This window comes from Balaenoptera borealis (genome assembly GCF_965194805.1).
Source record: "Balaenoptera borealis genome assembly, chromosome: 1".
Classification (NCBI taxonomy): domain Eukaryota; kingdom Metazoa; phylum Chordata; class Mammalia; order Artiodactyla; family Balaenopteridae; genus Balaenoptera; species Balaenoptera borealis.
In genome coordinates, this window is record NC_138860.1 from 119017322 (window position 1) to 119043128 (window position 25807).

At 36.2% G+C, this 25807-nt stretch overlaps 1 protein-coding gene across 1 annotated transcript in view; it reads left to right on the top strand.

The window, feature by feature from the left end:
- The window catches only part of COL24A1 (collagen type XXIV alpha 1 chain), a 412921-nt gene that overhangs the window by 225315 nt on the left and 161799 nt on the right, over positions 1 to 25807 (top strand). The window contains exon 28 of the mRNA XM_082408071.1: positions 22792 to 22845. Within this exon, the coding sequence (XP_082264197.1) occupies positions 22792 to 22845 (54 nt within the window). The remainder of the gene's footprint in view (positions 1 to 22791; positions 22846 to 25807) is intronic.

Below are 25807 nucleotides of genomic sequence, written 5' to 3' on the forward strand. Positions count from 1 at the left end.
GTGTTTATAGATTATCTTCAATTTTCAGAAAAGTTAAATTAATAGAGCTAATTAGGCACATTCTTAGTTTCAAAGACTCAGTAGATAGCACAGGTGAGTAATCATTGTTTTTATTTACTTACACTCTTACCTCATTCTAGAAAAAATAAAAATTAAGAGAGCTATATATCATCTGTGTGCAGTTACAGGTATGATTTAGCATAATCTCTGTGCTACATCATTTCCTCATTTGGTATATTTGAATACCTTAGGAACAAGGTATCAGTATAAGAAAATTGTCTACATATAAGTGCACTTCACTTGAAAGAATTTTTTGTAAAGTAAGTCAAATATGCTGGAAAACAAATGATAATAAGCTTTAATTTTTGGTGCCAAAGTGTGCTCAGTCTTTGGTGAGCTCCAGAAACTTCATCCTCAGCCTATCAAGAAAAGATTTATCACTGGGTACAAAGGGAAAGGGATGAATATCTCACTTCAGATGTTATCTCAAAGTCTCCCTCAGGTTCGCTTTGGAATATATCCCAAATACTTTACACCTGGGACCCAAACCCCAAAAACATGTATGCAAGGTACAATTTCCTCCCTTTTAGTAAAATAGGATAAAACATTCTATTTATCCTAAGGATGGTAACAGTCATTACCCAAGCATTGAAAATAGGTTTACAGTATGTGCTTTAGTAGCCACACTATTAAATATGACAGTAGCACCTTGTGTTCATTAGACATAAGAAAACACTGAATACAGGTAGAAATAACACATATTTTCCCAGAATCTCAGGTTTTGGTTAAAAAAGGTAATCTGCCTTTGTTTATTAATTTATACATACTCTACCTTAGTGATTTCCAGTCTTTTCAAGAATGAGATTGTTTTTACAGACCAACAAGTAGCAGTTGTGTGTTTATGTATTTACTATACTCTCAGTACCTATATACAGACACACTGAGACTTTGCAGTAATTCCATGGCCCTCAGTGGATTGAGACCCACAGTTAGTGAAAAGCTGCGAGCATGAGTTGGAAATTCCAGAAGCAGAATGCTGAGATTGCATTTTGCTACAGGCTATTTATTAGGAAGCAACACTTGTGCAAAGAGGAAGAGGGAGCAGGATTGTGTAGAAGGAGAAATCAAACTGATACTGAGTCTCAAGCATCCTTACAGGAAGCTGGGAATGCTTTGTAACTCATCATGCTGGGATGAATGGCTGGGCTTTTATACTGTAAATCAAGCAGTCATTGTACATAGGCCACCCTGGGAAGTGTGTGTCTTTGGTCAAGAAGGCACTCTAATGCTGAGGCAAACCATGAAGCTGACGACAGCTTGGACAATACTTCTTTCTTGAAGGAGGATGGGCTATCTTAGTGTTCACTACATTTTATTCCTTGTATCACTTGGACCCATTTCTTCATATCCTTTCAGGGAGATGCTCCTCTAGGATTCTGGTGGATTCTCTTCCTGAGGTAAAACTTAAAAGAGGAGTTGGTAGTACAAATTAGTTCCCCTAACACTGCAGCTACTTTTAGGACCACAAATGATATCATTCTTCTCCCTCTTCCTAATGATCAGGGTGAATTAACTGTACCAAGATGGTGACTCTTTTCCTTGCCTGCTGGTACCTGGATACAGGGAATTTGTAATGCTCAAGGAGCAGCCATAGCTTATAGTTCAAAAGGACTCTTACTTTGTCACCAGCTAAAAATGTGTCCTCTTTAGGGACCAGGACCGTCATTCCTGCAGAACTTACATTTTGTGGAAATGTAAAGTACAGGGACCTCTTTGGAGACATTGGGAGTGATACTAAGTGGGATGTATTCTGTTTCTGCCCCTTGGTTCTAAGACCAATGAATATTTACTGATGGAGACACAGTACCATATAAATATCTTTGATTCAGTATATATATTTTTTTATCCTGTGGGATGGCGCTTTATCCTCATAAACTATCACCTCCTCCTAGCTGGCACTTTAATGGCACCTTTAGCAGGCCATTCTGTCAGGTTGGACGTTTCTTGTTGTCATGTGATATAACTATTAGACCCTATGAACATAGGCCCACTTCCATACCTTATTGGCTATAAAATGGGTACCTTGGTCTGACACAACGTTTTGGGGATCCTGTATGGTAGATTACTTTGTAAGCCCTCAGATACTTCTAATAGTTGAGGCCTGAGTGTAGGAAAGCAACCCATTCCCAGAGTATGTGTCATTTCTGTTAGAATAAATCGTTGGCCCTTCCAGAGTGAACTTGCCCCCAAGTGGCTGGTTGGTCTCCTCAAAGTGTGGCAGCATATCACGGGCTCAACATTGTTCTCGGTTGTTGGCAGTTTGGATGTTCAGTGTCAGCAGTAGTTAATCTAGTCTTGCCAAATTGGAACTCATGATGTCAGGCCCATGTATACCTTCCATCTCTCCCACCATGCCTATTCATTCATATACCTATCATCCAGCACTGAGGTGACTGATGACCAAGACTTGCTGATGTCAACTTTCTGAGTCATTCTATCTCTTTCCAGGTACGCTTCCACATTTGCCCTTCTCTGGTAGGCATTCATATTCGATACAGAGATTTTTGCACTTTGTGTCTACTGTGCCCATCCAAAAGCTTTTTTCTCAAACCTTGTTCCCAGTCTTAGAGTCTTCTTCCATTCAGGCATCTTACCAAACAGCCAGGTCACTCACAAATGCCACTTAGTCTGTACATATTCTAACCTCAAGCCACTTCTCCTTCCCACAAAGTGGATGGTCTGGTACACTGCCAGAAACTCTGCCCGTTAGAAAGATGTCCTCTTGCCACTGCCTTTTAAGGCACTCCTGAGTGAAACTATAGTGCAGCTTCCATCCATTTTCAGTTTATACCTACATACCAAGTGTCTTAGTCAGTTTGGGCTGCTGTAATGAAATACCATAGTTTCGGTGGCTTAAGCAAACTTATTTCTCACACTTCTGGAGGCTGGGAAATGTGAGATCAAGGCAGCAACAAATTCAGTGCCTGGTAACGGCCCTCTTCCTGGTTTTCAGATGGCTGCCTTCTCTCTGTACCTTACATGGTGCCAAGAGAAAGGGCCAGATATTTTCTTCTTCTTATAATAGACTAATTCCATCATGGGAGCCCCACTCTTATGACTAATTACCTCCCAAAGGCCCTACCTTCAAATACCATAACATTAAGGCTTTAATATATGAATTTTGAGGGAATACAAATATTCAGTCCATAACACTAAGCCTGCCCATCTATAAATCAAGTTTATAGCACTAAGCCTGCCCATCTATAAATCAAGTTGGCTTTTTCCTTTTCTATCAGCTGGTCATAAGAGATCCTTCAGATAGCCAAAGGTGTTAGCTAAAAAAGAGGTACTGGTTGGGGATCTGGCCTACTTATTCATTCCATTTGCTTGTACCTCTGTCCTGCTCATGTCCCATCCCAGATTGCACTGGAACTGCTTGATCTTATATCTGATACAACTCAGCTTATGATAGCTAGATCCAAATGCTAATGTCACTTGTTGTCCCATTGTTAGGTGCTCAGTCTCTACTTGAGCCTAGTAGCACACTAGAATTTGTTTTTCAAAACACATGTAATTCTCTGCCATAGATGGCATGCCCTTGTTCCCGAATCCCAGAAGCCTGTGTTGTGTTCTTCCTATCAAGGCTTGCCATAAGCTCTACGTGGCTTCCTTTCCCACCATCAGTTTCTCTAATACCATAGGATCTGCCAAGTCATATGGTCCAAGCGGCAGAGATGCATACGTCGCGGCTTAGACCCACTGCAGGAGTTTGCACAATCTCTTGATATCCTTGCCAGGGTATTAAATCCTATATCTTGGAAAAGTGCTCCCAAATTAATAAACTTCCATATCTAATTTTATCTTATGTTTATGTTTTTTATATTATGTTATGGCTCCCTTGTTCAAGTACTTGTAGAATCAGTCCCATGCGTATTCTCCAGGTTCCTACCAGTACATATTGGCTAGGTCTTTCATTCTTTGGGGTAGAGTCCCATTTTCCTATATCAGGAACAGCAAGTTCCCAGATGGATCATGCTATGATTTACCCCTAGTTATTGACGTATTGGCCAGAAGAGTTTTATGACAAATCCTAATTGGGGCATATGTTCTCTTATAGGGGAAGGTGCTAGCATTAATGAGGAGGGATAGACCACTTCTGTAAGCTAATAGAGTTCAAAGGAGTCTCGTGGTTCAAAATCTTCAGGGACTTATATCAAGGTGTCCCCATCAAGGGTCAGGGTTCCATTTTTTTCCCCAACCAAGGCCCTGACCTTGGCATAACAGACTTCTCTTGGTTAGAGATATAACCTTCTCTGGTGTTTCGTCACTCTGACTTTTAAATCCTGGGCTTTTGCTCAATTTTCTGTCTTTCCACTAGGGAGGTGAGAGCCAAAACAACCCTTTAGGAAGCTCTGGGGCATATATGGCTATTAGAGTAGTACCATATTACATAAAAGTGGCCGGGCCTTTTTATACCCTCACTTTAATTAGTCTTTGGAGGTAAGCCTCTTTGCTCAAGCCTAAACTTTGAAGGAGTTGATTACAGGGGCAATAAAATCTTTTTTTTAATTTGATTTAATTTTTATTTTGTATTGGAGTATAGTTGATTTAAAATGTTGTGTTAGTTTCAGGTGTACAACAGAGTGACTCAGTTATACATATACCATTCTTTTTCAGATTTCTTTCCCATTTAGGTTATTACAGAATACTGAGGAGAGTTCCCTGTGCTGTACAGTAGGTCCTTGTTGATTTTCTGTTTTATATATAGTAGTGTGTATATGTTAATCCCAACCTCCTGATTAATCCCTCCCCCGACCTTTCCCCTTTGGTAACCATAAGTTTGTTTTAGAAATCTGTGAGTCTGTTTCTATTTTGTACATAAATTCATTTGTATAATTTTTTTAGATTCCACATATAAGTGCTACCATGATATTTGTCTTTCTCTTTCCCTGTCTGATTTACTTCAACTTAGTATGATAATCTCTAGGTCCATGCATGTTGCTGAAAATGGCATTATTTTGTTCTTTTTTATGGATGAGTAATATGCTGTTGTATATATGTGCCACATCTTCTTTATCCACTCCTCTGTCAATGGACATTTTGGTTTTTTCCATATCTTGGCTTTGTAAATAGTGCTGCAGTGAACATTGAGGTACATGGATCTTTGAAGTATGGTTTTCTCCAGATATACACCCAGAAGTGGGATTGCTGGATCATATGGTGGCTCTATTGTTAGTTTTTTAAGAAACCCCCATACTATTCTCTGTAGTAGATGTACCAATTTACATTCCCACCAACAGTATAGAGGGTTCCCTTTTTTCCACACCCTCTCCAGCACTTATTGATTTAGACTTTTTGATGATGACCATTCTGACTGGTGTGAGGTAATATCTCATTGTAGTTTTGATTTGCATTTCTGTAATAATTAAAGATGCTGAGCATCTTTTCACATGCTTTTTGGGCATCTGTGTATCTTGTTTGGAGAAATGTCTATTTAGATCATCTGCCCAGTTTTTGATTGAGTTGTTTGTGTTTTTGATATAGACCTGCATGAGCTGTTTGTGTATTTTAGAGATCAATCGCTTGTTGGTTGCTTCATCTGCAAATATTTTCTCCTATTCTGAGGGTTGTCTTTTCTTTTTGTTTATAGTTTCCGTTGCTGTGCAAAAGCTTTTAAGTTTAATTAGGTCCCATTTGTTTTTGTTTTGTTTTGTTTTTATTTTCATTACTCTAGGAGGTGGATCCAAAAAGATATTGCTGGGATTTATGTCAAAGAATGTTCTGCTTATGTTTTCCTCTAAGAGTTTTATAGGATTTGGCCTTACATTTACGTCTTTAATCCATTTTGAGTTTATTTTTGTGTATAGTGTTAGAGAATGTTCTAATTTCATTCTTTTACATGTAGCTGTCCAGCTTTTCCAACACCACTTACTGAAGAGACTGTCTTTCCTCCATTATATATTCTTGCCTCCTTTGTCGTAGATTAATTGAATATAGGTGCATGGGTTTATTTCTGGGCTTTCTATACTGTTCCATTGACCTGTATTTCTGTTTTCGTACCAGTACCATACATTTTGATGACTGTATCTTTCTAGTATAGTCTGAATTCAGGGAGCGAGATTCCTCCAGCACTGTTTTTCTTTCACAGGATTGCTTTGGCTATTCACAGATCTTTTGTGTTTCCATACAAATTAAAACAATTTTTGTTCTAGTTCTGTGAAGAATGCTATTGATAACTTAATAGGGATTGCATTGAATCTGTAGATTGCCTTGGGTAGAATAGTCATTTTGACAATACTGATGACTCCAATCCAAGAACATGGTATATCTTTCCATCTGTTTGTATCATCTTCAATTTCTTTTATCAGCGTCTTAATAGTTTTCAGATTACAGGTCTTTTGCCTCCTTAGGTAGGTTTATTCCTAAGTATTTTGTTCTTTTTGATGTGATGGTAAATGGGATTGTTTACTTAATTTATATTTCTGATCTTTTGTTACTGTATAGAAATACAACAGACTTCTGTGTATTAATTTTGCATCCTGCAACTTTACCCAATTCATTGATGAGCTCTAGTAGTTTTCTGGTAGCGTCTTTAGGATTTTCTATATATAGAATCATGTCATTTGCAAACAGTGGCTGTTTTACTTCTTCTTTTCCATTTTGGATTCCTTTTATTTCTTTTTCTTCTCTAATTACCATGGCTAGGACTTCCAAAACGATGTTGAATAAAAGTGGTGAGAATGGACATCCTTGTCTTGTTCCTGATCTTAGAGGAAATGCTTTCAGCTTTTCACCATTGAGTATGATGTTAGCTGTGGGTTTGTTATATATGGCCTTTATTATGTTGAGGTAGGTTCCCTCTATGCCCACTTTCTGGAGGGTTTTATCATAAATGTGTGTTGAATTTTGTCAAAAGTTTCCTGCATCTATTGAGATTATCATATGGCTTTTATTCTTCAGTTTGTTAATGTGGTTTATCACACTGATTGATTTGCAGATATTGAAAAATCCTTGCATCCCTAGGATAAATCTCACTTGATCATGGTGTGTGATCCTTTTAATGTAGGATTCAGTTTGCTAGTATTTTGTTGAAGATTTTTGTGTGTATGTTTATCAGTAATGGCCTGTAATTTTCTTTTCTTTTGGTATCTTTGGTATTAGGGTGATGGTGGCCTCACAGAATGAGTTTGGGAGGTTCCTTCCTCTGGAAATTTTGGAATATTTTCAGAAGGATAGGTGTTAAGTCTTCTCTAAACATTTGATAGAATTCACCTGTGAAGCCATCTGGTCCTGGACTTTTGTTTGTTGGAAGTTTTTTAATCACAGTTTCAATTTCAGTGCCTGTAATTGGTCTGTTCATATTTTCTATTTCTTCCTGGTTCAGTCTTGGGAGATTGTACCTTTCTAAGAGTTTGTCCATTTCTTCCAGGTTGTCCATTTTATTGTCATATAGTTGCTTGTTGTAGTCTCTTATGATCCTCTGTATTTCTGTGGTGTCAGTTGTAACTTCTCCTTTTTCATTTCTAATTTTATTGATTTGAGTCCTCTCCCTTTTTTTCTTCATGAGTCTGGCAAAAGGTTTAACCATTTTGTTGATCTTTTCAAAGAACCAGCTTTTAGTTTCATTGATCTTTTCTATTGTTTTCTTCATCTGTATTTCATTCATTTCTTCTCTGATCTTTATGACTTCTTTCCTTCTACTAATTTTGGATTTTGTTTGTTCTTCTTTTTTACTTGCTTTAGGTGTAGGGTTAGGTTGTTTATTTGAGATCTTTCTTGTTTCCTGAGGTAAGCTTGTACCACTATAAGCTTCCCTTTTAGAACTCCTTTTGCTGTGTCCCATAGGTTTTGGATTGTCATGTTTTCATTTTCATTTGTCTCTAGGTATTTTCTGATTTCCTCTTTGATTTCTTCAGTGATCCATTAGTTGTTTAGTAGCATACTGTTTAGCCTCCACGTGATTGTGTTTTTTAGTTTTTTTCTTGTAGTTGATTTCTAATCTCATAGAATTGTGTTCAGAAAAGATGCTTGATATGATTTCAGTTTTCTTAAATTAACCAAGACTTGCTTTGTGGCCCAGCTTGTGATCAGTCCTGGAAAATGTTGATGTGCACTTGAGAATGTGTATTCTGCGGCTTTTTGATGGAAGTCCCCCACTATTGTGTGAGTGTCAGTTTCTCCTTTTATGGCTGTTAGCATTTGCCTTATATATTGAGGTGTTCCTATGTTGGGTGCATATATATTTACAATTGTTATATCTTCTTCTTGGGTTGATTCCTTGATTATGTAGTGTCCTTTTTTGTCTCTTGTAACAGTCTTTATTTTAAAGTCTATTTTGTCTGATATGAGTATTGATACTCCAGCTTTCTTTTGATTTCCATTTGCATGGAATACCTATTCCCATCCCCACACCTTCAGTCTGTACATGTCCCTAGTGGGTCTCTTGTAGACAGCATATATATGGGTCTTGTTTTTTATCCATTCAGCCAGTCAATGTCTTTTGGTTAGAGCATTTAATCCATTTACATTGAAGGTAATTACCTATACATATGTTCTTATTGCCATTTCATTAATTATTTTGGATTTGTTATTGTAGGTCTTTTTTCTTCCCTTCCTCCTTTGTTCTCTTCTCTTGTCATTTGATGACTATCTGTAGTGTTGTGTTTGGATGCTTTTTCTTTTCTGTGTTTTTATCTATTGTTTTTATCTATTTTTGATTTGCCATTACCATGAGGTTTTGATATAGCAGTCTATATATATACAAGTTGTTTTAAGTTGCTGGTCTCTTAATTTCAAATGCATTTTCAGCATCCTGCATCTATACTGTCCTCTTCTCATGATTGCTGGTTTTGGTATCATATTTGTGTGTGGATGGTTTCCTACCTTTGCTGTATGTTTGCCTTTACTGGAGAGCTTTCCCATTCATAATTTTCTTGTTTCTAGTTTTGGGCTTTTCTTTTCCACCTAGAGAAGTTCTTTTAGCATTTGTTGTAAAGATGGTATGGTGGTGCTGAATTCTGTTAGCTTTTGCTTGTCTGTAAAGCTTTTGATTTCTCCGTTGAATCTGAAGGAGAGCCGTACTGGGTAGATTATTCTTGGTTGTAGGTTTTTCCCTTTCATCACTTTAAGTGTATCATGCCACTCCCTCTGGCCTGCAGAGTTTCTACTGAAAAATCAGCTGATAATCTTATGGGGATTCCCTTGTATGTTATTTGTTGCTTTTCCATTGCTGCTTTTAGTATTTTCTCTTTGTCTTTAATTTTTGTCAGTTTGAATAAAATGTGTCTCAGCGTGTTCCTCCTTGGGTTTATCCTGTATGGGACTCTCTGTGCTTCTTAGACTTGGGTGAATGTTTCCTTTCCCATGTTAGGGAAGTTTTCAGCTATTATCTCTTCAGATATTTTCTCAGGCCCTTTCTCTCTTCTCCTCTGGGACCCTTATAGTGCAAATGTTGGTGCTTTTAATGCTGTCCCAGAGGTTCCTTAGACCAGCAGTCCCCAACCTTTTTGGCACCAGGGGCTGGTTTCATGGAAGACAATTTTTCCATGGATGGGGTGGGGGGTGGGGGGTTGGTTCAGGTGGTAATGCGAGTGATGGTTCAGGTGGTAATGTGAGCCATGGGGAGCCGCAGATGAAGCTTCACTCACTTGCCCGCCACTCACCTCCTGCTGTGCAGCCTGGTTCCTAACAGGCTGTGGACCGGTACCAGTCCACAGCCTGGGGGTGGGGGACCCCTGCCTTAGACTGTCCTCATTTCTTTTCATTCTTTTTTCTTTGTTCTGTTCTGCAACAGTGATTTCCACCAATTTGTCTTCCAGCTCACTTATTCGTTCTTCTGCCTCATTTATTCTGCTATCAATTCCTTCAAGTGTATTTGTCATTTCTGATATTGTATTGTTCAATTTTTTGTTGTTGTTCTTTAAATCTTCTAGCTCTTTGGTAAACATTTCTTGTATCTTCTTGGTCTTTGCCTCCATTCTTTTTCCAAAACCTTGGATCATCTTTACTATCTTTACTCTGAATTCTTTTTCAGGTAGATTGCCTATCTCCTCTTCACTTAGTTGTTCTTCTGGGGTTTTATCTTGTCCCTTTATCTGGAATATATTTCTCTATCATCTCATTTTGTCTAACTTTCTGTGTTTGTGGTCTTCATTCCACAGGTTGCAGATTGTGGTTCCTCTTGCTTCTGGTGTCTGCCTCCTGGTGGGTGAGATTGGTCCAGGGAGTTGTGCAGGCTTCCTGGTGGGCAGGACTGGTGCCTGCCCACTGGTGTGTAGAGCTGGGTCTTGTCCCTCTGGTGGGCAGGGCTGTGTCAAGGGGTGTGTTTAGAGGTGGCTATGGGCTCAGGAAGACTTTAAGCAGCCTGTCTGCTGATGAGTGAGACTGTGTTCCCACCCTGTTGTTTTTTTGGCCTGAGGCGTTCCAGCACTGGAGCCTGCAGGCTGTTGGGTGGGGCCAGTTCTTGGTGCCACAATGGTGACCTCCAGGAGAGCTCATGCTGATGAATATTCCCTGGGCCCTCTGCCACTAGTGTCTTTGTCCCTACAGTGAGCCACAGCCAACCCCTCCCTCCCCAGGAGACCCTCCAAGTCCTGCAGGTAGGTCTGGCCCTCCAGGAATAGAGTCTCTGTTTTCCCCAGTCCTGTGGAGCTCCTGCACTCAAGCCCTGCTGGCTTTCAAGCCAAATGCTCTAAGAGCTCCTTCTCCCAATGGCAGACCCCCAGGCTGGGGATCCTGACATGGGGCCCAGATCTCTGGGTCCTGTGGGAGAAACTCTGTGATATAATTATTTTCCAGTTTGTGGGTCGCCCACCCGGCAGGTGTGGGATTTGATTTTATCATGAACGTGCCCCCTCCTACCATCTCGTGTGGCTTCTTCTTTGTCTTTGGATGTAGAATATGTTTTTTGGTAGGTTCCAGTCTTTTTTCTTGATGGTTGTTCAGCAGTTAGTTGTGATTTTGGTGTTTTCGTGAGAGGAAGTGAGCTCAAGTCCTTCTACTCTGCCATCTTGTCCTTGTCTCCTGGCACTTTCTTATATTCTTGCAGCACCCAGCTCTCCCCCATTTGCTAAAGCTGCTTATCCTGGGAAAGCTCACATGGGGCCCTGGAGCAAACACACAGATCAAGACCTTTCTTAAAGGATGATGTGGGGGGCTTATCTCTGCTTCCACTACTGCTGCTCTGTCTAACTTATTCACTCATTCAAATTTATTCACTCATTCATTCAACATACATTAATTTTCTTCTGTATTCCAGGCAATGTATTAGACATAGGGGATTCAGTATCAGACAGGACATCATCCTGGCTTTACAAAGCATACAAACTGATAAACTTAAAGTCATGTCTTCCTAAATGGTGAAGGATGAGACACAGTGAGCTAAAGTAATTTACTCCAAGTCACACTGTCAAAGGAATATATCCTTAGCTTACAGATTTTGTTTGAAAATAGGAGTGAAATGGTCCATAGATTAGCTATTTGGAAACCGTGATGTATTTACAAATTAACAGAAAGGTTTATTCATTCTCATCAAGTCATAAAATTACCCCCAAATGAAAAGGTCTGAAGAAACATTGTGGGTGATAAATAAATAAATGGACAGTATCCTCCTTTGGACAGTACACTTTCTTTTTCACGTATAGGACAGTTCTTTAAGTTTTCTTTCTTTCATCCTGCTCTCTAAATGTTATTGGTCTTGGCCTTCTCCTTTTCTCAATGTACATCCTTTCTTTGGTGACCCATTTACTCTCTTTACTATTTGCTGATGATTCACAAATATCTTTTTGCTCTAGACCTGCTTACACAATTGTATAGTGTCTCATATTTATCATTTCTAAAAAGGAATTCCTCTTTCTTACCCAGATATGTTATACACAAAAGTTTCTTTCCACTTTTCTACATCTTCCTCTTTTCTGTCTAGACTGACAGCCATCTGTATCATTCTCTTCTTGGGCAGAAGCATGGGAACTTGAGGTAGAGAAATAAATGCTAGTTATGAACACATATTTTCCCATGTTGTGCTTGAAGTGATTTTCTCATGTCTGGCTGACCTTCTGTTTCTCCTACCCTCCAAGATTGTACTAGATTGAACCATGAAAAATTACCATTCTTAAGGTTAAAAAAATAGTCAAATATCAGCAGTTACATATAGTACAATTACTACCTTTGTTGTGGTAAGATGACTTATAAAATTCTCTTATTTTTAAACAAAGAGTTAACACAATAGTACTAATGCAAACATCAAAGTTAATATGTTCTAAGATAAAACAGAACTAAATCCTAGGGAATTAGCTTTATGTATTATATTTTCAAGTGAATTAGAAGAGTTTGGGAGTCTGAAATTCTTTATCCTATAAATACCGTTGTTTCTACATTGAAAAGAAAATTTGAAACAATAGAGTAGTTTTAAACTACAGTTGAAGGCACAGTAATTTTTTCAAGATAATTGTCAAGTCTAAGAACTTCATGTAAAGTTTTTTAACATTTTAGCTTCAACTAGGAAATATCCTAATTTTATGTCAGTCTTCAGTGAATAAGTAGGATGTGGTTACTTTAAAAAATAGAACCTGAGTATTTTAGAGTTTTTACTGACTTTTGGGAAAAAATAGTATTTCTTTTCAATTCTAAGAAGTGATTTATTATACATAAGGCTTTTTGAGTTTCCACTTTAGCTAACAAAATCTTTAAATAGACTATTGTATATTCCATTTTGCAAAAAGTGAAATGTTTTCATTTATCATAGAGTTATCCAGCTCTTGACACATAGCATGGCATGTTCTAGCTAAAAGCTTTATTTTATTTTTTTTTAATGTGTGTTAGACATGGAATCAGTGTTTTGAAACTTTTTTTAATGAAAATTCTTGATCAAAAAGTATAAATTGCTGATAATTCTTATAAGCTGAGGCTATGGCTTCAATGACTGCTTTGTATTTCCCTTAAATACCCAACAGAAATGGTTTGGGTTTTGTGGGCCATAAAATCTCTGTCCCAACTACTCAGCTCTGCCTTCATAGGATGAAAGCAGCCATAGGCAATAGGTAAACAAAAGGTCATGGCTGTGTTCAGCAAATCTTTATTTACAGAAAACATGCAGCCAGCCCCTGGGTCATGGTTTGCTGACTCCTACTTTATCTGATATTCTATAGTGATTTATCTCACGGAAATTTTTGTTATCTGCTTTATATTTTAGTTATTAATTGACTAGTATAGTGTCTTATACATGATAAATAATTAAGAACTAATGAAATAAGAATGAAATTTGATGCATTTCATCTTTGGGAAAATGTACATCATTCCAATACTACTTAGAATATTTCTGTGGAAGTGTCTAACTTGACAACAGATGTAAAAAAACTGAAGAAAAGTATTGGGAGGAATCAGTCTTAATAAAACATCAAATCAAGCCAAGAATAAAACTGAGTCATTGTGATGGTTTTAAAATATGTCTGCAAATTCTTTGATGTTCTCCCTTCTGAAAGATAGTCTTATTTCACTCTCTGAGTGTGGAGTGGACTTCATGACTCGCTTCTAATGAATAGGCTATGGCAGAAATAGCTGTGTGTGACTAGGTCATAAAAGACATTGCAGCTTCTTCCTTGCTCACTCTCTCTCTCTTGGATTATTCACTCTGGGGGTGAACCTACTGCCATGAAGTCAGGCCCTAAGGAGGCCTACATAGCGAGAAACTGAGGCCTCCAGCTAACAGGCTTCTTGAAAATGGATTCCCTAGTCTCAGTCAAGACATCAGATGACTGCAGCTTATGTCATATCTTGACTACAACCTCATGAAAAACTCTGAGCCAGAACTCAGAAAAATTCTGAGCTAAGCACTAGTGAATTCTTGACTGACAGAAACTGTGAGATAAGTATTTATTGTTTTAAGCCACTGCCTTTGGGGTAATCTGTTCTGCAGCAATAGATAACTAATACAATAATATAAAAGATTTCAACATTTGTTTTGAAATGAATAAGAATGAATTGAAAGGAACAGAAATGGAGGCCATCCATATTTTTCTTCTGAGGATCCATAGATTAAAAATATGAATAAATTATGCCCATTTCCACGTACCCATAATTTGCATTTGAGCACTTTAAAATTGAACAAATAACTTTCTGCCCTTGACTCTAGTTGGCATATGTGGCACTTAAGGTTTCATGGGTAAAAATTAGAACAAGTCATAGCACCGTAATCTGTCCTTTTAAACAGTGTTTCTGCAATAAGGAAGAGAAGGTTATAGGGCACCTTTGCCTAATACATGTCTCTCTGCTGTGAGTTCTGTGACTCACAAAGCATTCCCAGTGCAAGGAAGCTGTCTAGAGACAACTGGCTAGGACATAGACCTTGGGAGCATGTAAAACCTGCCAATATCTTCTCTCTGATACAGATGTGTTGAATTAGGCTGTTTTCTTTTAAAAACAAAACAAAACAAAACTCATTTTATGAAATAGAGCAAAAAAATTAGGTTTTGAATATAATTTCCTTCTATTTAGAAGAGTATTTTTCTATTGTAGACGAGTTTCTTTTATTTGGCAGATAGAACAAAAATTAGATTCTAAATAAAATAATTTTCAAACTATGTCCTCAAGCAGTTATTGTGCCTCCTCCTTTTTGCTGTCAAACTTCTTAAAAGAATAAACTACACAGTTTTTTTCCACTTTCTCCTCACTCGTATTCTCTTTGGCAAAATTAGATTAAAACACACAAAAGGTACTGAAATTGTTCTTAAAGGTCACCGCCAACCTTCTAATTGCCAAATCCTATGACTGTCTCAATATTCATCCTTCTCAACCCTTCCACATAACACTGATGTCTCGCTTTCTGAAACTTTTCCCTTCTTGAACTTTCTTTGCACATTCCTGATTCTCCTCCTCTCTTCCTTTTGTTTTTCCTTCTATCTCTTGCTTCCAAAGAATTTTCATTAAAATTCTTTTTCTTCTGTTATTACTGTATGTACTGCATCATTCTTATGATTTCAGGAATTGATTTTTCTATGGACTCACAAATTAATATTTCAGGATAGACTCTCTGATTGTCCCATGAGCCATAATTGTCAATTAAGAGCCATAATTTTCCCATGGCTTAATTCATCATCTCTCCTCTGACACTGGCTTCTCCTCTGAGCTACTGTTTCTTTGAGTCATGATACCATTGTCATAAGAGTCATTACACTTAAACTAGACTATTACAATAGCTTCTAACTGTTTACACCATTTTGTATCTTTTTCCCATTTCCACACATTGAACACAGTGTTGTTAAATTACTGTCCACTCAGTACAGATACGATTACATTCCTCCTTTACTCAAACCGACAATGATTCTTCTACAAACACAAATTTTTCTTCAAACACCACAAATACAAATACACTTGGCAGTCAAAGCCCTCAATAGTATATCACCATATCTATCCCAGTCTCTTCCTACACATATCCTGTTTCAGACAATCTGGATTTGCTTTATGTTTGACATATGTTTCATCATTTGCTACCTCCCATTTTCTGTTCGGATCATTCCCTCTACTTTGAATACACTTTCACCATTTATCTTGTCAACAGTTGGCCGTACCTCAAATATTGTGTTCTCTGTAAAGCTTTTCCTTATGTTCTCAACCAGACATAATCTCCGCTGCCTTTGCATTATATAGGATTTTATTTTTCTTCTCTTAACTTACAGAAAATATGCTTTTCCTCATCCAACTTACTAGATTATGAACGCCTTATTATATTTCACTCATCTTTGTATTCTCTACCACTCTTAGCACAGAGCTTGTTACATGAACACATAAATATGTGTTTAATTTTATTTTCTTCAGATCATTTTGCAGTTATTGAATAAGTTGATTTGCAATTGAAACCAGAGGTTGGTTCAGTGTACTTTATACCATCTTCATTTATAAAAAGATTTCTGTGAGACTAACTTTTGAATAAGCCAATTGAGCTGGATTACAAAGTTTTTCAATTTTATGTCAACACATAGTTTAATTTACTGTATTTTTAGGAGAATATTAACAGCTATAACAAATAAACCTAAAATTTTTTGTAGACTTAACTTGATAAGAAGTTGTTTTTGCTCATGTTAATAGTCCAGTGTGGGTATTACCAGGTAGCTCTCTCCTACAAAGTGACTGAGATGCCTGGCTTCCTTTTTTCTTATGGCTCCACCATCTCCTAGGGCCTTTAGTACATAGGTTAGAAGAAAATGAAGGAAAATCACCTGTTTTTCAGGCAAATAAGTACCAGATTTCATCAGTTTTAAAATACAAGTTGCATCAGTCACATTAGGCTAAGTTTTGCTGCAGAAAGAAACACCCTCAAAATATCAGTGGCTTATGACAACAAAAGTTTGCTTGTTACTTGCACTCCATCCGCTGTTGGTTGGCTGTGGCTCTATCCATCTCTTCTGCATTCTGACACCTAGGCTTCAGGAGCAGCTCCTATCTGGGACATGGCTGACCTCATGGTTTAAGGAAAAAAAGAAACTGGCTTAAAAAAAAAAAAAGTGGTACATATCACTACCACACACACTCACTTTTATTTGGTCAAAGTAAGTTACGTAGAGGAGCCAGATGTCAGCAAGATGGGGGATTATATTTTTGCCATTGACACTGGAAGTCACATGGCCAAGGCTGACATCAACAATGCAGGGATGTGTACTCCTTCGACAGAAAGGAGCAGTGAATATTTTTAACAATAATACAATTTTTTTCACATTTTATTATTTGTAAAATTAGGATGTTTCTTACAATCAGTGGTGAATTAAATTACTTGGAAGAATCTTTTTTCTCTTTAGAGATACAAAAGTAATAGTGCATCTTACAATCAGTAACATCCTAGGTTTGAGGAAATTTGAGAGGCCTCAACTCTAAATGTGTTCATCTGATTCGCCTACTGATTTCCAGGTGTGTGGATAGTTTTCAGATTAAACAGTAATATAGATTTAAAGAGTAAGTAGATATAAAGCCTGTGTAGTTCAGATTCTTTACTACTGACCTAAACCTGTTTTAGAGTGCTTATTTTCAGTTCTGTAGTAGGAATAGCTATAAAAACATTAGAAAAAAATGAGTGAGAGAATTTGCAAAGAGGAGAAAACAGAGAAATAATTAATGTACTAGAGTAAAGAGTTTAGAAATATGCCATGTATAAAATGTTATAAGAATGGCACCACAGATTTTTTTGGATTTGACACCGAAAGCAAAGGCAATAAAAACAAAAATAAACAAGTGGAACTACATCAAACTTGAAATCTTCTGCATAGCAAAGGAAATCATTAACAAAATGAAGAGGCAACCTAGTGAATGGAAGAAAATGTTTGCAAATCATATATCTGATAAGGAGCTAATATCCAAAATATATAAAGAACTCATACAACTCAATAGCAAAAAAAAACCAAACAATTTGATTTAAAAATGAGCAGAGGGTCTGAATAGGTATTTTTCCAAATGAGATGCATGGATGGCCAACAGGCAAAGGAAAAGATGCTCAACATCACTAATCATCAGGGAAAAGCAAATCAAAACCACAATGAGATATCACCTCACACCTGTTAGAATGGCTATTATCAAAAAGATAAGAAATAACAAGTGTTGGCAAGAATGTGGAGAAAAGGGAACCCTCATGCACAGTTGGTGAGAATGTAAACTGGTGCAGCCACTGTGGAAAACAGTATGGAGGTTCCTCAAAAAATTAAAAATAGAACTACCATATGATTCCACTTCTAGGTATTTATCTGAAGAAAACAAAAACGTGAATTTGAAAATATATATGCACCCCCATGTTCACTGAAGCATTGTTTACAATAGCCAAGATATGGAAACAGCCTTTTAAGTGTCCATCAATGGATGAATGGATAAAGAAGATGTGGTTTATGTGTACAATGGAACACTATTCAACCATAAAAAGGGTACATCTTGCCATTTGTGGCAACGTGGATGAGCCTTGAGGACATTATGCTAAGTGAAATAAGTCAAAGACAAATACCATATCATCTCACGTATATGTGGAATCTAAAAAAAATAATTTTTAAACCAAGCTCATAGATACAGAGAATAGATTGATGGTTGCCAGAGGCAGCGGTGGGCAAAATAGGTGAAGGGGGTCAAAAGGTACAAATTTCCAGTTATAAAATAAGTAAGCCACGGGGATGTAATGTACAGCATAGAAGCTATAGTTAATAATACTGTATTGCATATCTGAAAGTTTCCAAGAGAGTCAATCTTAAATGTTTTCATCACAAGAAAAAAATTCTGTAACTGTGTATGGTGAGGGATATTAACTAGACTTATTGTGATGATCATTTCACAATATATACAAATATTGAATCATTATGCTGTACATCTAAAGCTAATATTATTGTTGTATGTCATTTATACCTCAATAAAATTTTTTAAAAGATTGACACAACAAATTAATGTGAAAAATAATTTTTAGTATGTATAGTATTTGGAAAACTGGGTCACTGTGTGGAAAAAATTTAGTTGGATCTCTGTCTCACACCTAGTGAAAAAGATGGACTCCAGATGGATTAAAGACCTACCTTAAAAAGTTAACACTAATAGAAAAGAATGCCCATTACCTAATGACATAAAGGTAGAGGAAGGCTTCTTAAACAAGATCCAGAAAATACAAATCATAAGGCAAAAAATGGTTGGATGTGGCTACATCAAAATTAAGGATTTCTATCAATGAAGGATGTCAAAATAATCTCACAGGTGATGAATCACAAGAAGGAATTTATAACATCTAAAACCAGCAAAGAGTTTATACCTTGAATGTATAAGAATTCCTGAAAATTATCACAAAAAAATATAGGCAACCTCAAGAGCAAAATTTGGACAAAAGATATGGATAGAAATTGCACAAAAAAGTCCAACAAGTATATGAAGAGAAGTTCAGACTCAATAGTTACCAGAAAAATGCAAGTTAAAATAACAGTGAGCTACCAGTCTATACATAGACATAAACCATTATCTTAAAGTTGTGTATGTAATTTCCATGTGTTTTATGCCATTAACAATTTATACTATTATATGTGTTTTAAAATTTTTCATAAAATGGTTTCATAATGACATATTCTTTTGAAAAGGTTGTATGCTTTTTTCTCACTCAACGTTATTTTCTTAAAAGGTTTATTCATATTGATATTTATAGATCTATCTGGTCCATTAATTTTAACTGCTGTTGAGTTTTTCCACTGTACGAATAAATTTCAGTTTATCAGTTTCCATACTGATAATTCAGGTGATTCTACTTCTCTGCTTAAATAAAGCCACCATGGACATTTCTGTGTATCTCCTAGTGCATATATGTGAGAGTAGAAACCCATGTATACAGTTAGAAATGAAAGTGCTAGGTTGTGGGTTAAGTGCATCTTCTGTTTTACTACATACAGTAAATTGCTCTCCAAAGTGATGTACCAATTTATATCCTTCCTGTGTAAGAATTCTGTCCCCACATTCTAGCCAACACTTCTAGTGTTATCAGATTTAGTATGTTTGTATTAGACTTTTTGAGGTCCTGGAATAGTCCAAGGGAACCACTTTAAATCTGCTCCCTAGCTAAGTTTCATTAAAGATTCCCTATGGATCCCTTGGATGTGGATGTAATCCTATGAATTGTTTTTCTAGTAAGAACCTATCTCTTCCAATTGTGCCCTTTTGATGGACTACACCTTCTAATACTTACATCGGGGTGACAAACTCAAATGCCCTATTGGGAACAAGCATGTAGTATAATAAATAAGTGAAATGGTCAGGTATGAGATGAGAAATTGGTAGGGAATGTGGTGAACTAAAGAGTGCTTATCCAATATTTGCCTTTGAGAATGCTAGCCTACACCATGCTAGTCATCTGAAGACAGGCATCCTATAAATCTTTATATATAAAATCTTTTTATATAAAATCTCCAGATTGGTAAATCTTAGCACCTTTATTCAGCTTTTTAAAATTAGTAAGTGTGAGCTGTGGGCTAAACAAAATACTTTTGTAGGTAATATTACTCTGGGATGCATGGTCAATATTGGGATAGGCCAAATGGACCTACTCCATTCACTCACCTAGATTTTATATGTTAGGAAATGGGTTTGGGTTTTTTTTTCCCCTGAATTAAGACTAGTCTGTGTTCAGGTTCTGCTATTTTGGTTATTGTCTCACAAGAGAGTTCTATTTCATTGTTCCTGCTCAGATTTGATTAACTGACCATTGATCATTGACTGTTTCAGAGTGAAAGTTTTCACTCTCTTAAACTTAAATAGCCATAGAAATAAATTATTAGGTCACTTCCATCTGGATGTAACTACTAATATTAGCATATTGCTTAAGAATATAGATCAGTGCTATCCAATAGAAATATGATGCAAGTCACAAATGTAATTAAACATTTTCCAGTAGCCATATTTAAAAAGGTAAAAAAAAAAAAGGTGAAATTGATTTTAGTAATATTTTACTTAAACTAATATATCCAAAGCATTATCATTTTAATATGTAATCAAATAGTCATTAATTAGATATTTTGCATTTAAAAAGGTTCTTTAATTAATCTATTTTTATTGAAGTATAGTTGATTTACAATATTGTGTTAGTTTCAGGGGTCCAAAAAAATCCGTTTTAAACAAGTAGCATAGCAGCAACATGGTGTGATAGAAATAGCTTTGGCCACAGAAGACTGGAATTTAGTTGTGACTATGCCATTGATTTACTGTGGCATCTTAAAAGAAGACCTAACTCCTCAGTTCTTCAGTTTTCTTGACTCCACTTTCCTTTTCAAGGGCACTGTACAGATCAAGTAACAATAGGAAGAAGCAATCAGAGATTATCAAGAAGGACTATATCATAGCTCTTGACATCATTTCAGTGAATGCTAAATGTTATTCCTAAGTCATTGGATCCAAATGGGAAGGAAATCCAAAAAAGAGGGGATACATGTGTATGTATAGTTGACTCACTTTGCTGTACAGTAGAAATTAACACAATATGGTAAAGCAACTATACTCCAATAAAAATTTTTTAAAAAAAAGAAGGATATAATGTCCTCTCTTTCATAAAAGGTGAATAATATAGTCAAAGATTTACTGGTTGGTGATGAAAAAAATGACTGGTTGTGTATGTGTCTATACAGGTACACATCACCATCATAGCCAAAATAAATAAATATGTGTGGATGTTCCTTCATATGCAAAGATTTTGATAACAAAACTATTTTTGCCTGTTTTGCATTCTTTTTGTAGTAGGTCTTTGAAATCTAGTGTGTCTTTTACATTTATAGCACATGTCAGTTTGGACTAGCCACACTTCAAGCATTCAATAGCCACTTAAACTCATCTATACTATTTAAACTCATCTACCTTAGAAAGCTTCTTAACTCATCTGCCTCATCTGTTAAAGGGGAATCATGATAATACTACCAAATATAGTTGTTGTGAGTATTAAATCAGACACACAGAAAGTATTTAACGTATGTTAATGTATACATAATCACCAGATAGATAGATAGATAGATAGATAGATAGATAGATAGATAGATAGATAGATATGGGTGAGGATATAGATATTGGGTTGGCCAAAAAGTTCGTTCGAGTTTTTCTGTAAGACCTTACATAAGAGCGGGAAAAACACGAACAAACTTTTTGGCCAACCCAATATATGTGTATAAAATCATGCCCCATACATTAGCTTCAGGTAGCTTCAACACTGCAAACCATTTTTTCATGATTCAGGTACCTTCTGTATGCTAATATGTAATATTATATAATCTAAATAGTGTCTTTGCTTGCTAGCTATTGAAAAAGAAAATGTTTCATACATTTTTAAATAAAAGTAGAAAATAACTTCATAATTGAAGACAGTCAGGGAGAAGGATTATGCTCTTGTTGTAAAGCTTGTTCTACATTACCATTTTTGCTTTCTACACAGCTTGAAGTAGAATCCATAGAGACAAAGGTAGATGCGCCCTGAGCGTTGTTCACGCTGAAACAGTGGTACTGATTGCCTTCTTTCACTTCTTCTGCCAAATTCATTCTTTACTTCAAGCTATTTTCTCCACCTAGAACTCTCTTCCTCCTTTCTGCGCTTGGCTGGCTGGCCTCTTTTTATTCTTCAGCTTTCAGTTTAAATGTCAGGTCTCAGGTTTACCCTGACCATCTTTCCTAAAATAGGTCTTGTCTTTTATTCTCCACCTCAGCATCACAGTTGTTTCCTTTGTGAACCTGTATCATAATTTATAAATGTTCACTTTCTAATTTAGTTGTTCTTGTTTCTGTTACAAGACTTTCTGCCTCATCAGGGCAGGCCCTAGATCTCCTTTTGCTTACTAATGAAATCTCAGCAAGCAGCATAGTGCATGGCACAAAGTAGGCACCAAATATTTTTTGAATGAATTAACGAGTGGGTATGTGCTATTCCCTCATGTGTTGAGGAGCTTTCAAAGAAGGAAATCACAGAAATGATTTCTTAAGCTAGTGTATCCACATCCAGAATCTACAAAAACTGCAGGAGTTTTGATGACATCCACTGAACTGTAAGTTCTACAAGGACAGGGACTATATTTGAATTTGAAACTCAATGTCTCCCAGCAGCCAGCCTGTCACATATTAGACATTCATATATATTTGTTGATTAACTGAATAATTAATTCTGACGTGAAGTCTTAGGCAGGACGCCTATACCAGCAGGAATTTTACTCTAAGATAAAATTTAGGATGAGTTAGAAAGAAACATCATGTTTATAGGTAATTTAAAACCAGGATGCTGTAATACTAATACAATATATGTGTATTTTCTATTATATTTTTTCCTAAAAGGGACCTGTTGGTTTACCTGGAGAAGTTGGAATGACTGCAGGCACTGGTGAAAAGGTAATTTCTTTCATTGTTTTGTTCAATAGTAAGGATTCTAAGCTAAACTCAAAGGAGAGACAGTCATATGATATTTTATGAATTAGAAATTAGAAATTACTCATAACTTAAAATGCATTACCTGTACTGAATCTCTTAAATATATTGCAATATAGCTGACAGCATATATGTTTCTAATTTTTAAAAGGCAGAGTACTCTTTTGGCTATAATGATGTGCTCTTAAGAGAAAAGATGAAATTGATGGTCTAGGTTTATGACTAGAAAATATTTAAATCTACTTATGAGAACAAGCTCCTAAAGGAAACAGTTTTGAAAGTGAAGAATAAGTTATCACTTTACCTGATCCAAGTTTCAGTCACAAACTCTTTATATCCTCTTGGAATTCAGTATGAAGTTATTCATGGATCTTTTTGGCTACTGTGATGGAAATTGTAATTTGCTTAAGAATTTCCTAGAAATCATTATCTTGGGAGTGATTTTCCACATTGAATTTCAAATTTAGGAAAGTCTTTTTTTTAAAAAAAAATAAGTAATTCTTTATTTGAAACCAGCAAGGGCATTTTCTTGAATTTTTTTAAAAATAGAATCTTATAATGAGCTAGTAGGTAATAAACCAATAACTTCGAGTCTTTGACTGAAACCTGACTTGCTGAATATGAAGCAGAAGCATGATAGTCTAATATGCAAGGCTATTCTTTGTGAATAATTAAGTAGAGCCAAGATTAGAAATAAATTAGATAATATTCCAGTTATTTCCATCTGAAATTTTTAATTTAAGTCAAACTCAACATATTGGCTTGGCCAAAAGGTTCCTTCGGTTTTTAAGTAAAAAATAAAAGACACATTTTTCATTTTCACCAAGAACTTTATTGAACAACTTATTCACTGTTTTGTTCCACTACCTTCTCCCATTTTTCTGGCAACTTCATAATTCCATCTTCCCAAAACTTTTTATCTTTTTTGAGCAAAGAACTATTCCACGTGCCTTTTACAGTCTTCCAGGGAATTGAAATTTTTTCCATTAAGAGAATTTTGTAAAGACGGAAACAAATGGATATCCGAAGGTGCAATGTCTGGTGAATATGGCGGATGAATCAGAACTTCCCAGCCAAGTTGTAACAGTTTTTATTTCTTGTCATCAGAGAAACATTTGGTCTTGCGTTATCCTAATGGAAGATTATGAGTTTTCTGTTGACTAATTTCGGACGCTTCTTATCCAGTGCTGCTTTCAGTTGGTCTAATTGGGAGCAGTTCTTGTTGGAATTAATCGTTTGGTTTTCTGGAAGGAGCTCATAATAGAGGACTCCCTTCCAATCTCACCATATGTACAGCGTCAACTTCTTTGGATGAAGACCGGCCTTTGGTGTGGTTGGTGGTGGTTCATTTCGCTTGCCCCACGATCTCTTCCGTTCCACATTATTGTACAGTATCCACTTTTCATCGCCCATCACAATTTGTTTTAAAAACGGAACATTTTCAGTACGTTTTACTAGAGAATCACATGCAGAAATACAGTCAAGAAGGTTTTTTTTGCTTAAATTATGTGAAACCCAAACATCAAAGCAATTAGTATAACCATGCTGGTGGAAATGATTTTCAATGCTTGATTTGGATATTTTGGTATAACGTGGTATAACGTTGATTGTTCTCAATTAATGTCTTGATTTGATTGCTATCAACTTCAACTGGTCTACCCGACTGTGGAGCATCGTCCAGAAAGAAACCTCTAGCACAAAACTCACAAACCACTTTTGAGACGTTTGATCAGTCACAGCACCTTCTCCATACACTGCACAAATCTTGTTTTTGCGTTTCAGTTGCGTTTTTACCTTTCTTGAAAGAATAAAGCATAATATGCAGAAAAATGTTGCATTTTTCTTCCATCTTCAGTATTAAAATGGCTACACAAAAATTCACCAATTTTGATAATTTTTTTAAATGCACGCTGATATGACAGCTGTCATAATACAATCTAACAGAATTGTTTCGAATGAAGTTAAAGACAACTAAGTGCTGCTAGAGCCATCTTACGGAAAAAAACAAACGAACCTTTTGGCCAACCCAGTATTTAAAATTCATTTTTTTCCCACATCCAAACTGGTCTCTTCCCAATTATCTCATTTCTATTAGTATGCCTATCTCTATTCTTCCAGTCTTCCAGAATAGATAGAGAACCCATCTTTGCATTTCCCTTTTCCTCCATCCTCTATGCCTAATCTTTTAGCAGGTCTTAGAGTTTTTTCTTTACAATTTGTCCTTTCTAATAGTCGACCCGAAGCTACCCCCTCAGACATACTCTTATTAGTTTATCTTAAATTTACCCTCTATCATATTTACGCTACTCTTTCCCTATCTTTTAATCTAGCCTACATACTATAAGCAGAAGACTAATTCTGATGGGTCATGATAAAGCATTTTGAAGAACCTTCATTAGCCTCCCTATTGTTGAAGCCTGTTAACGGCTCTACTTTGCTGTCAAGATACTATGTGATTTTGGCTTAATCAGTTCATCCAACAAATTTTCTAATATTCTCCAGTATAAACCTTTCTTGCTCCCCATCTCATATTTCATACTTGTCCCTATTCTTATTCTTACTGTTTTCTTGGTTTAGAGTATCCTCTCCCCTTCCCTCTATTCATTCAAAGCCAAACTACACTACTCAATTAAATTCCTATCTCCTCTGTAAAGTCTTTCCAGATTATTCTAATCCTTCCTGATTTCTTCCCTTCCTGGGCTTAGAATAAGTACCACACGATTTAAAATTTCATTGTCCTTTAATTGATTCATCTTTGTTAATGTCATGTTTTCAATTACTTGAGGGTAGAGTCTAAGTCAAATATCTGTTATATCTCTGCAACTCTCACTTAGTACATTAAAAGTGATTGATATATACTTGTTGATTTTTTTTATTAACAATATAACATATAAAATGACATCAGTTCAAAAAATTTAGATGGTTT